This window comes from Neodiprion pinetum, chromosome 6, assembly GCF_021155775.2.
Source record: "Neodiprion pinetum isolate iyNeoPine1 chromosome 6, iyNeoPine1.2, whole genome shotgun sequence".
Classification (NCBI taxonomy): domain Eukaryota; kingdom Metazoa; phylum Arthropoda; class Insecta; order Hymenoptera; family Diprionidae; genus Neodiprion; species Neodiprion pinetum.
Genome location: NC_060237.1, coordinates 28262647 through 28275925, shown reverse-complemented (window position 1 = coordinate 28275925; position 13279 = coordinate 28262647). Strand labels below are relative to the sequence as shown.

Here is a 13279-nt window from a genome sequence, read left to right as displayed (position 1 = left end):
CGGTGCGGTTAGAACAAATATTCACATCGTCAAGCGACGAGGAAAGAAGGCAACGAACCTTCGTCGATGTCCGGCGGCAAGCCGCCGACGAAGACCTTCCGTGAGAATCGTTCGCCGGTTTCGCTTCCCTGGCTGTGAGGGCTGCTTCGGCTCGGCGATGAAAGGGGGGCGACCTGGGGGGCGGTCATTCCGCCTCCGACACCGACGTTCACCCCGACGCCGACGCCGACGCCGCCGTCGAGTTGACCAGCAGCTGTCGGATCCTCGAGGAGAGTGCCGCTCTGTTCTTCGAGGCTTGGGAAAAACGGCGACTTGCCTGAGAAAAGGAAAAAATCAGTTAAAACGGTAATGTTGCGGTTTGAATAGTGAAGAAATTCGACGGACAGGATCGCGATCGACTCACTGTAACGTCTTTTTATCGGAAATCTGGCTCTTCTGATGAACGTAGCCATGCTTCTACAGTTAATCCGTAAAACTCGTATATATTACGTACGTATTATTATATACAGATATATATATATATATATATATATATATATATATATATATGAAGAGTCGGGTATTGTTTGTAAGAAAACCGATTTTTATACGCGATGATAATCTTGTCGTACGATACTTTTCCCTCAACGAATATATAATACAATATAATCTCGATCGTTGTATCAAACCGGTCGCACTGGTGCGGTTTAGTTTTACCGTTGCTAAGGGTAACAGACTATTCGCTACGGCACAATGTATGTGTGCGTAGGAAACAAACGCCAGCAACGATTAATCAGTCACGTTTTTACACCCTGGATTTATGTTTTTTTTTTTTTTCACAGCTCTTGCGATACATTCTCCGTAGGGTGCGTGATTATATATTTTATACAGCATTTTTTTTTCCATCTTCTCTCTTTCTCTCTTTCCTCCCGTAACGTTTCTTCTAATCCGATTTGCATGGGAAAGTAGGAATGCGCTGTACGGCGGACATTTTAAAAAAAATTTTTTCTTCCTCTTCTTTCTTTCTCCTTTCGGGGGAACAAAAAGAACAACGTCGATGCAGCAAGGCAGCGCTGAGACTACCGATGGGGAACTTGAAGGGTCAGTGAACCCAAAGGGACAAAACAGATACCGACTCAGTTTTTCCCCGCCTTACGATCTTTTTCCGCATCTTTTCGAGCACTGGTATAAATACAGGTAAACGTGTTACGATACAAAGCAACAGGCGAATCGGAGACGTATGAAAAATATGATATTACACAGGTTGAAATTGTAAAGCATGTGAATTGGTAAACGAGACGCGATAGGACGACGATTAAGTAGCGAAAAATAATGTTATTTCGTTCAAGACGTAATTTTAACTCGCGGTTTATTCGTCGCGATCTATTGTCCGATTGATTACGTAATCTCATTTGCATATATGCAGCGTACATAATCGTTCTCTTACAATTAGCCCGAGGAGGAATTTCCTCTTCCATTTGTTATTCTTGCATACCTATAATACATGCCGCAACTGTGTTGCACAATACACAAGATTTTAGCATATAATGCAGCTAAAGTTCGTAAAAATTGAGAGTTCGGTACGGTTGGAAGTTAGAATTGAAAGCAAAATATTCGCTTGAACGTTCTGAATTTTAGAAATTGAATATAGAAGGTACACAAATTTTGAGTTGTATTAGGTAGATGGGAATCTACTCGACTGTAATACCACATTGAATCACAAATAAGAAAAACTTGTCGACAAAACGTAAACTTCGTTGCCTCGATTGTAAATTTGTAAGTATAAATGGATAACAGCGGATAAAATTCCTACTTGGTTCGTACAATAATGCATCTAAAGTTTCGTTGCTTCGAAAACTACAAATATCCCGTAGGTATAACGGACATAATAAACATTATAAACAGTTATAATGTAGAAGATTATCTAGCTTGTAGACAATAGCCAGACAATAGAAAGTCAGAAGCCCGAAGATTCGATCGTGGATAAACTTGGATTACGACTGTAATACAGCTATTATACCCTAGCTGTAATTGTTAAATAGCGGTGGAATGGATTGTTGAACAGATTTCAGTCTAGCACAAACTGCAGCCCCGAGCCTCTTATGTTTAAATTTATCAGAGTTTATCGATCCAGAGATGCGGAGATCCGAGACACGTTGATCTCGTCACGTGCACGGGACACACTACGTGTCTCACCGATCAGATGTTACGGTAAAAAACGTTCAACGTTTCGTCTTAGTTTCGTACAACTCGCGCGTCTATTTGTTTCTCAACTTAAGACGGACTGAAATACAATCATTCAATATCAACAGTTTAAACCGATTGCCCTGGTTTCTTTCTGTTTCTATTTTTTATTTATTTTCATTTTTTTGTCCGTCTCGTTTCGACCCTCGTCGATTCGTTCCTTCGAGCATAATCCGCGCCGCGATGGATGATTGTGCCAATGCGCAGGATGTGCGGCGTGTGTTCCATCCGTCGAATCGATGTAGGTACAGATTAGCGTCTATGACAGGGCTAGTTGGCGGTTAACGACGGTTATTGGCTATTGAGGACATCCTTCGTAGAGTTCTCGCCCGACTCTCTAGCTATCCGATGCTCGTTTTAGCGGGTTCCGCACGTTGTGCGACGCGTGCGTTGCTGGGGAAGCTGATTGCAGACGTCACGATCACAATTGGTAGTTACGAGTCAAGTTTTCTTTTCGGTTGAGCAAAGGGCAACTTTATTGAACGTTGTACAAGTTTGGATATATGTATACATATCACCTATCGTGATACTAGCAGAAGTATCGGAACAGAACGTAACTACCTACTGTACGTAAAACTTTCGTTCGTTGAACGGTGTTTAAACGAGTTCAAGCATCGGCATTGGCATCGGCAAAAGCAGTCTGTCGGCACTGTGATAAACGTAAACCGAATGAAACTTTCACTGTTTAAATACAGCGCGTCGATTGGTCGCGTAAAAGAAACGACACGGTGAATATTCACGGATAGCTTCTGGTTACTCTCTTCCTCTGTGCGCGAAGAAACCGAGCTGCAACCAAAATCTGGCGACAGGTCAAGTGACGCCTGTTATGTCTATACGTATAGTCTTTTTACGTATCGATCCATTATCCGAGAATGTATCACGCTCTCAGATTTAGAAGAGAGTTATACACGTATCTACAAGCGATACACGCCCCCCGACAGAATGTTTGCTATTTTTTGCCAAAAAATTTACAAACGAATTCAGATGAGGATTATGCGAGCACGATAAAATCGTTATTTCTGCAACACGTATGCATTTATGGGCACACTCCGTATCACGGTAAACTAAAGCATATGCTTCGACCATCCCGTGGGACAACTTTCTCGTTTCGAAGACATCCACATACCGGGACAATCTCTTGAAACTTGAAATTACCCGAATCGAAAATAACATATTACCCGGGAAAAATCGAAGCTCGTGTAGAACCTTTCTTTTTTTCTCCATTTTTTTCCTCGATCCGTAGCTCCGAAGAATCGCGTCGCAAGTTAAATCCGTCGATCGTTGATCGATGCGGAGATTATCGTATAATTTTTAGCGAACAGAAAATAAGGGGCACAGGTCACGAGCTCTGTCTCACCGATCGGATGTCGATGAAAGCGTGAAACGGCAGGAATGACTGATCGCGTTCAAGGTCTGCCTCGAAGGTACGACACCTACATCGAATCGATCGTCGAAGGTCGGTCGCCTCACGTGAATTGGCTGCGATCTATCGGACCGAGGACCTAATTATTGGCGACGACATTTACGTACAATTGTGTCTAGCTGTGTGCAAGCATTTGATTTATACTTGGCACCGAGGTTATACTTGCGATAAGTGCCTAATGGGCGGGTATTTCAATTTGTCGAAATACGTTGTACCTGCTGGCAAAGTTACCGGGATCGTGATCGTGAAGTGAGTTTGAGAGAGGTTCGTATACCGGGTATAATAAAACGGGATGGACAGGCTCGCAATCGACTATCGTAATTTACACCGAGCAGCTTGCGCAACGAGCGGTTAATTAATTCAGACTTTCCGTCCCGTTTTATAAGCCCATTATGCAACCTCGTCGGAGCGATGAAGAATAACGCAAATTTCGGTTTTCGTGCCAGAGTATCAACGCGATCGTTAACAGTCCCGACGGATTGTCTGCTGCGTGGTCTATTTATCGCGTGGTACAGACACTGCAGCTCTTTACGATAATAAATGGAGAACCCGAAAGCGCGATTTCACGCTTCGAAAGTCTAGGATAATAACCAATTTCACGCAAATAGAAACCGCACAACGATAATCGTGAATTTAAAGACTTCTCCCGATTTCTGGGTCAATCTATAGAACTACTTCGAAACGTTTGGATAATTCAAGAAAAATTTACCAGTGATTAGCGAATTGGCGAATTCTCATTCTAAGAACCAAGATGCATAAGCGTTGCCATGGTCAACGGTTCGAAATTAACTCTAGTTATTTATTTTATCGACATTTTCATACATGACTCAAAGAAGCAATATTTGGATGAAAAATTCCATTATTTTTCTTAATATCTGAAATTTATGAATAGAAATTTTTTTGCTGTCCTAATTTTTTTCCTGAATTTTTCGATGCCTGAAAACGTAGAAACCATTCCCCCCCTTTACAATGCTGCAATAACGTAAAAACTAGAGCCAATCTGATATGCTTTTTTTTATCTGTATTATTAAATATAATATGGATCACGTATACTTGAACAGAAAGCTAGTGCATAGTTTACTTTATATAAGTAACTGTAGGTAGTACGTGGCTTGAGGAAACTTTTCACCTTTGACTAACCCGAACAAAGAATAAGATGGATGAATAGCTTTGAGCACGGGACATTGATTCCAGATCTCCGCAGCGGCGAGATGATTAATCGACACCGCAGCTCCATTATACGCGTTGCCAACGATCTTCATCGTCGTTTTCTCACAGTAGTTTTCTGAATGTCGCTAATGACCCTTCACGACGTCTAGCTCACAATCATTTCTATCGTACATACGGATACCATGTGGGCTGTGGGCTGACTCGAATACACAAATATCGAAGTCCTCTCGCTGTAAATCACCTAACATATAATACGGGTGGAAGAATCCTGTCCACCATAATTTATGACTTATAAGAGATTTCAGTTCAGCGATCGTTTACGAGTTGATTCTCGCAGAGTACGCAAGCTCGTCCGTACGAGTGTCGTTGCCATTTTTGCGAATGTCTCATCACCTGCAGCCATGTTGTTCCGTGGACTTCGTTCGATGTACGCAAGGAATTTTCTCTGCATTGGCAGCTCATCGGGAGGAAGTGCAGCCGTGAAAGAAGATCCGGAGACGCCGGATTCGATTTCCGAATAGCGGCATACCGGCATGAATAATGAAGCTTAGACGGTTGCAAGCACCCGCAGCTGTTAGTAGCCGGAAAATTGAGGTGAAAAATTTCGCAGGCTCGCCTCGTCCGCGGCTTTGATATACACATAATGCCAACGGAGCGAACGCATCCCTTGATGGCGGGAACAAGCCGTCTAGCTCCGGATCAATATTACAGGTAGACCGAGAAGACGAAGAGAGGCGGTGAATGGCTGTAGTTGGAGGATGGTACGTGGTTGGAGTGCCGGAGGAGGGACGGAGAAGAGGATGGGGATGATATGGAAGGATGGGCAATGATAGGACCCGCAGGGGTTAAGGCGGAGGGCTGTGCAGGTATAGCTGGCGGACAGATAAGTTAGATTAGAGCTTGGAGCCCATGCCCCGTGAAGAGGCAAGAGCGCGAGCTGACTACCAGATGCTCCCGACGATACACGTCTATATTATACGTACCCGTATTACGCGTTCGTTCACATCATGACAGATCAGCCACCCTTGTCTTTTTCAAAATACAGCAAGACATTGCCAGGACATGTGAAACTGCGGTGTATTCATTTCCAACGCGGTAGTTTAGAAATTTGCCGAAACATCGGAGTGAAGTTGAAACTGTAAAAGCGTTTGTGTACCGTGGTAATCGAGTTTGCTGAACGACTGTAATTGAATCAACGAGGAAATTATGAAGTGTTTGACCCAGACCTCGACTCTGAGATTCTTCAAGAACGATGATGCAAAATGACCGTATTTTTTTTTCCTCCCCGATCTCGATCCGCCGCGATTGCGAATCACTGTCAGGCAGAAATCCTTGAGCACCGATTACTTTCCATTCCACACGTAGCTTGGAAACGGTTCCAATCACGAACGCTTAAGGCGACCGGATCTCTCGATCTCGTCTAAACGATGATGAAAAAGCGTGGAGTACAAGAGAGTGGAAGGTGGTAAATGTGGGTAGGTAGTTTCGGAGGTGAGTAAACGGTGCTGGACGATTTGCGAGTCACCATTCGGGTGAATTCTCCTTATCTCAGGACTGCGAAACTGCCATGGCACCCGGCGATTTCTGATCTCCAAAATCCGGCAGGCGGGAGTGAGAAGTTCTTTCATTCACGAGGACGGGGGTCGGTGACGGAGGTTCTTGAGCTCGGAAATACCGCGCGTAGCCAAGCGCAAGATACGCGAAAGAGGCATGGAAGGATCCGGGACCCCCGAAGGAGCGAAAGGGACGGCATGCAGGGCCGACGAACGTGCCGACCGACAAGGGTAAGTCAGTGGCGCGTGCGCTCGTGCCAAAGGCGGACTTCTTGTGGCGCGGTTATAGCCGGTGGGAAACCCGGGACGCGTGCGCCCGCCGGCCCCTTGTATTATACCTACGTATAGGCAGGTATACCGTCCCGCAATCCCCGCAACACTTGCTCGAGGGTGAATGCCCTGAACCAGCTCCCGCGCCGCTCACCGCAGGAGGTGGTGATGGTGGTGGTGGTGGTGGTGGTGGTGGTGGTGGTGGTGGGCAAGGTAAGTGGGTATAAGGTAGGCAGGCAGCGGCAGGTATTACAAACCCGTAACCCACACTGCACACCACCGACATCGATGCTTGTGGCCAACCCGTGACGTGACTTACGGAACGCGGTAGAGGGAATAACCAGAACAACATCAACAACCGTGGCTACGGTCCCCGTTTCGGGATTCGGATGAGACGAAGTCATTTTCGAAATGCCTGGATGTCGAGAATTGAATGGATTATACCTGTATTCACGCATGTTTACCAAACATGCGCCGTTGGTGCTTTTACTTACTTTCAAGGAATCCAAGGTCCTGGCAATGACGGTACGGACTCGGTCGACTTCGCGATGACAACCAATGTCATTTCGCTGGTAAGTCATCACTTGTTGCAACACCACCGCATCAATTTCTAGCGTTCGGTAAGTCAAAGTACCTTTGCATGTGCCAAGATGGTCGTGAACCTTGGTTACACGTAACCATAGATCGACGCAATTGGATTTGGATAGACAAGGCCACACTTAGGTAAATCTACCACACTGCAGGTGATCCTGTCACTTTTCAGCAGCGAGTACATCGCTGCCTGCAGGATAGCCAAGGTTGTTATACGGCATGAGGACAGGGATCAGTATCGCGTCAAATCCTCCGCCATCCTCATTCCGAGGACTGATTTAATTTCAGATAAGCTAACAATTTATCCAACTGCAGTGGTGTACCGGCGCACCCATCACCGACCAGTCTCGGCGAGCATTAAGACTTAAGACAGGATTAAGGGATTGACTTCTGAATCGAAATTGACGCGAGGTTGGTTGACACGTAGTGGTACGAGATACCGAAAAGGATCGGCAGGCTGATTTCGCGGTAAAGAAAGATTGCGTCGTGACAATCGGACGACTGATTACGTGCCACTTGCTTAAAACGAGTTAACAAAGACGGACCCGTGACGCACGTCTCTGTTTATTGCAATTGTGAGAATAACGACGAACGACGGGTTGCGTAATAAGACGGAACTCCGCATAGTGCAGTTGGAGCACGGATAGAATGAAAATAAGGCGAGCGAGCACCAAAAGACACGTAAACCTTGATCTTGATAAACGGCTACTCGCAAACGCAACCACACAAACACCCGTTCACCAAGTAGGTACTTGTCGGGAGACTTTTACGGCACGGTTAGAAATGACCTAAGGCCTCGTGAAGGCATACCTGGTAGTAGTCGAGGTGAAGTAGCGTGTGGAATATCGTTGGAAACCATCTGTGGCGCACGAGCTAAATTGCGCCCGAGCACACCGTTATAGCTGGAAATAAATCGAGCGAGTCCCCGGACAATCGGGTAACAAACATGCGCGCCCCCGTGGTTATAAATTGTGGATCGCTCATTGGGTGTGTCTAAAAAACCACGGAACGCAAAAGTTGAAAAGAAAAAGGAAAATAAGGAAGTCTCAAGGCGTGTACAACGTAAGTAGCTTGATACCCCGTATCCGGACATACGAAACCACAAACCGCGCATTGAGAGAGCTTGTGATAAAAGCTGCACACAGTGCTAGGTAGGCAGAGTTGTACTACGAAGGTACTGGACAGGTATATTATTCACAGAAAGTAAACGAGGCGAAGAGTTATCCTCTTCCGTTGTCCTCAACCTTGTTACGCATCCGTCGCTTTGTCGCATTTGCACACTCAAATCGCATCCGAGGTTTTCGACTTATTCTCTGATTACACCAGACCCGATGGGACACCGTGCTCGCAGTCGGCATTAGCATTTTATCGGAAATGAGATGATTCGTTCTACATATAAAATCTGTTTGATCCGTTCTCTTCCATCCTTCGTTTTCAGTGTCTCTGCATAATTGTTTGCACAGTCTTTCACCGTCCGCCAGCAGTAGGTATTTGCGATTCTGAAAACAAGGTTCCTCTTCTTTTTCTTCCCCTTTTATTCGCCTTGTTGTAACCATCGCGATTCACCAAAGTGGCTGAAACTGACGTCGAACAGACGGAAAGCCAGACAGATAGACAGTCTGTGTTGACATAGGAGGAAAAAAACCAAGACGCATACATTGAACAAGGTTGACATATCGGTTAGCGTCTATTATTGAGTCTTCAAATAGAGTATGACACCATACCTATGGATATATAACCTGTACGACTTTCTTCGCATCAATTTTACAGATCCGCAACGCTGCAGGCAGACGTCACGAGGTATATAATCGTGCGACGAGAAGAAAAAATGGAAAAAAATTTGTGAATATGTAGACGATACATGAAAATGCTCTAAGGATTATGTATAGCGTACATGTATGATAGTGAAGAGAGACAGCTGAAGAACGGTAGCGTTTCATCGAAGGAATAAATTGACTCTTATACTAGCGCAAGTTCCCTATGCGAAGAGATGCTTGAAAAAAAAGATCGATTCCCTTGCCTCTTCGCGCGCGTGACTCGGCAAGTGCATGAAGCTTCTTCTTCTCCGCAGCGTCACTCCAAACATATATGTACATGTGTATCCACTACACCCACGGACATGATACTGCGCATACCTTTCAAGGTTTTCAAAGTAGAGCTAAAAGCTGGAGTAGCGAGTTACAGCAACACCGGTGCATCGGTACATCACCAGGATGTTGGACTCGATCTTTCTCTCCTTCTTCGTGTTCTTCTTCTTCTACTTCTTCTTCTTCTTCTTTCGCCGGTAGAAAAATGTTCTGGGATTCACGGATGAAGATTTATAAACGCGGTGGTTTCCTCCGGAGGGAAATTAGCAGATTAATTGCATCTTGACATACGTACATACGTACATACGTGAGAAACGGAGACGTCTCGAGTGTTTCCTCGTACGTGACTCTCCGTCTCGCCTCATCATCATCATCCCATTTCTTAAGCCACCGTATCACAATAAAACCTAGCGCGTCGTCTCTCGGTGCTCGTAAACGTGACGACTTACAACATACGCGTGTAACGACACCGTGAGTTATTGTATGCACAACCAGACTTACTTATTCAGCCGAATGCTAATTTATCCGTACCAATAATAATTTGCCAAGTCTAGGACATCGCAAACACTCAAAATACCCAAACACGCGACGATGTTATTACATGAAAAGGTGTTGTTGGTTCTTGCAAAATTTGGAAGATTATTTTATTTTTTTGTTTCTTAATTTTCTCCATCTCCACCTCATTCACACTGAGCAGACAACGTGACTGCGGTATAATTTTCAAGAACGTCACTGCACTACGCTATTTTATTTCTTTACATAAATGCAATTATGTGAGCGATTCGAAGGAAAACGAGATCAATTAAATTATAGCCCCGAACTTGATTTCTCTTACGGGGAAGGGGAAATAAACGGGGTGAATCCTTACGATCCGTTCTTTGGTCAATCGTTATAGGTAACACGAAAGTTTGGCGGTTCATCGTCAGTCGGTGCACGTTGGATAAAACCGGAAGTGAAGTCGGACACGCACGGATGCCACGCCGCGCGGATAGAATTACGAGGACCGCATAATCCGGGGACCGTAAATTCACCGTAGAGAGTAGAGATTATAAATTTTTCCTTCCGCAAATTCCCTCGAGTATATTTGACCCCTGGACCTTTCGACCTCTCGACCTCTCGCCTCGTTCCGAGCTCGCCCGAGGTCGACGAGACGCGAAATGGAGAAAAAGACGTGCGAAAAGTAACAGCGAGGGAAATGAAATTAGGCATAAATAAAGTAAAAGACCGGTGAAACAAGCAGAAAAATCTCCATCGCAACCACTTTGCCTGCATGCTCGTTTGATAATAATTATGTCGCTTACGTATTACATACATACACGCGTATAATGTATATACGATACATGGAAATTTCTCTGCCAGCGCAATTTAAGCAATTTCACATCCGAAATATTTTACAAGGGGTATTACGAGCGGAAGGGGGATGTCAGGGAGGGCGAGGAACCCTTGAGACGGAAACTAGCGAAAAAGCCTCGTTAGATTAACACCCGCATGCTGCGGCAGACCTTCTATTTCTATACAAGCCCGCACGTAATTACGAATTTCTTTCTTTCTTTTTTTTTTTTTTCTTTTATCTACCGCAGCAACGATATACGTCGACATTGGCGATGGCAAGAAACGTGAAACGCAAAAATTTGTCAAAAGATTAATATACGCATGCCGGGGTGATAAAAAATCAGACACCGCGTTGCGTATGACGTATACGTTGTAATTGTAAATTTCCCGATGATAATAATAATAATAATAATAACGATGATCTTGATATTAAATATGATTCATTACCACCTACGGCACTATCATCATCATTATTGTTATTACTAATATTTTTATTCAAGTTGTTGCAAACATCAAAGAATCTCTGCGGTTAGTATGTATGTACCGTGAACAAATACAACTCGATGCAGATTACATTTGTATTTTATTATGAATTTCACTCGCTGCAGTACCGCACGCACCTCAAAGTTTATACTTATGACATACTCGCCTGCCTAGTAATTACCCGGTTAATTAATTGATTAATTAGCTGGGATTAATTAACCAGTGGCACGACCAAACATCGGTAAAACTTATATCACACGACTCGGCGTAACATATTCGCGGTGTCGAAAAGTGGCAAAAAAAAAAAAAAAACCGTGGTCATATTACATATATATTTACGCGCAGGTATACAAATTTAATCTACATACCGATACATAGGCGAATAAGAAGACGAAGGCAAGCGTTGGACTACTGAATATAAGCATGATAAATTATAAATTGCGACAACGTCTTTTAACAATAAATAATATTACAAATTAATAAACGAGTTACATACAGCTTGTATTAATTATAATATCTGACGCGACGAAAGCGCGACTTTCGTCATGCAAATTGCCGCAGTCCGTACGTTTCAATTTCTCGGCAAACACCGTTTTTTCCGTCCTAATTAACGTCGCAACGTGTTTGCAAAATGTTACATTTACGCTCTCCGAATATCGCGTATCGATATACGATATACGGTACGTAAAAAACGACTTGTCCACGTTTTATCTAAAGGTGCCCAAGTGTACGCAGGCACAACATACGTGTACCCATGGACGCTGGACCGGAATACATCGGTGTCACTTTCTACCTGCCGCCTTCGCCCGAGGCGAAGCAAGCAGGCGAAGCAAGCAGAACCTCAACCGAGCCTGATTAATTTTTTCCCATCCCCGGAGTGAATTTCCTTATTGTGTAAAGCAGAATATAGGCACGTATGTTTTATGCAGAATTGACGTGTGCACGAATAGGAAATTGCATTCACTCCAGGCAGTGCATGAAACAAACTGACCTCTTCACTTCGAAATATGTTTACCGTCAGGTTGTAAGAAATCCACGTTGGACGATTTTTGATGAAATCCTGACGTGGCTCAAAATGAGCTGTCATCGATTGAAATTGGGTAAAATGAACATAAAACTGTCGTCAATCACGGATTCCAATGCCGTTCTTCCATACCGAGGTGATACGGCATTGTGATAAGTAATTGAGTTACTGATTGCGAATCCCTGTTTCTCGATCTTTCCATTTCGGTACTTTTTCGCTCGGACTGTACACCCGACGCATCCTTAAACCGATATAGAAGCATTCGCAGTGCCGTGAGTTCTGTACGTGGTATATAAGCGGAATGAGGATTCCACCGCGTCTAGCAACACCAAGTCAAAAGTTCTTCGTCGTTCTACTGCCGGCGATGCTGTTTCCGCTACCCGATGGTGATGCATGGCTTGCGCAAGTGCGCGAACTCCCGAGGAATTCTAACCGCGTCTTGCGATGGTTGTCGGTGCAGTTGTATTGGAACCACAGGGATCTATTAATACCAAAGTCGAAATACCTACAACTCTGCGTGAACACGTATGGGATATGCCAAGGCATCCGTGCGTGTAATAAGCCCGTGAAAACAGTAGTTAAGCTAAGTGTACCAGTTATCGACACGTTTATTTTTCAAAATTGTAAATTGACTAAAACCAATTGCTAGAGGATTAAACGCTAGAAATGTATTTATTGGTAATATTGGAACTAGAGATCAAAAAGATACAACCGAAAAAAAAAAAAAAAAAAAAACAGACCAGGTTCAATAACCGGTACACTTACCTTGCACGGGAAACGGTTCCCTCTGATTCAATTAGTCGCGATGATAATTAACGCCTGTGCGTATTTATCGTACGAGTATTTTCATTGATGCGATTAACAGCGATGGTTTCGCAGATGTTTGAGACATACTGCGGGGTGTGAGCATCGAACGATGTAACCTGTCGACGCACGCGAGTGGATGAAATTTGTGCCAAACGAGCTTCGGGAAATGTCCTCGAAAGAATGCAGTTGACCCCCATAGGCATAATAAACTCTGTACGCGAGAAGAGTTTAATTTACAAGTATACAGCGATGTAAGGCGACTCCGCACACTTTCTGAACCTGATTTGCACGCGCCGCACCCGCGCTCCTTGATGTC

General features: G+C 44.3%; 1 protein-coding gene across 6 annotated transcripts in view; it reads right to left on the bottom strand.

Moving 5' to 3' along the window:
* orb2 overlaps positions 1–13279 on the bottom strand; it is a 133433-nt gene that overhangs the window by 12590 nt on the left and 107564 nt on the right. For all 6 annotated transcript variants that reach the window (XM_069136910.1, XM_069136913.1, XM_069136914.1 and 3 more), the window contains one exon: positions 59–316. In XM_069136910.1, coding sequence (XP_068993011.1) covers positions 59–316 — 258 coding nt within the window. The remainder of the gene's footprint in view (positions 1–58; positions 317–13279) is intronic.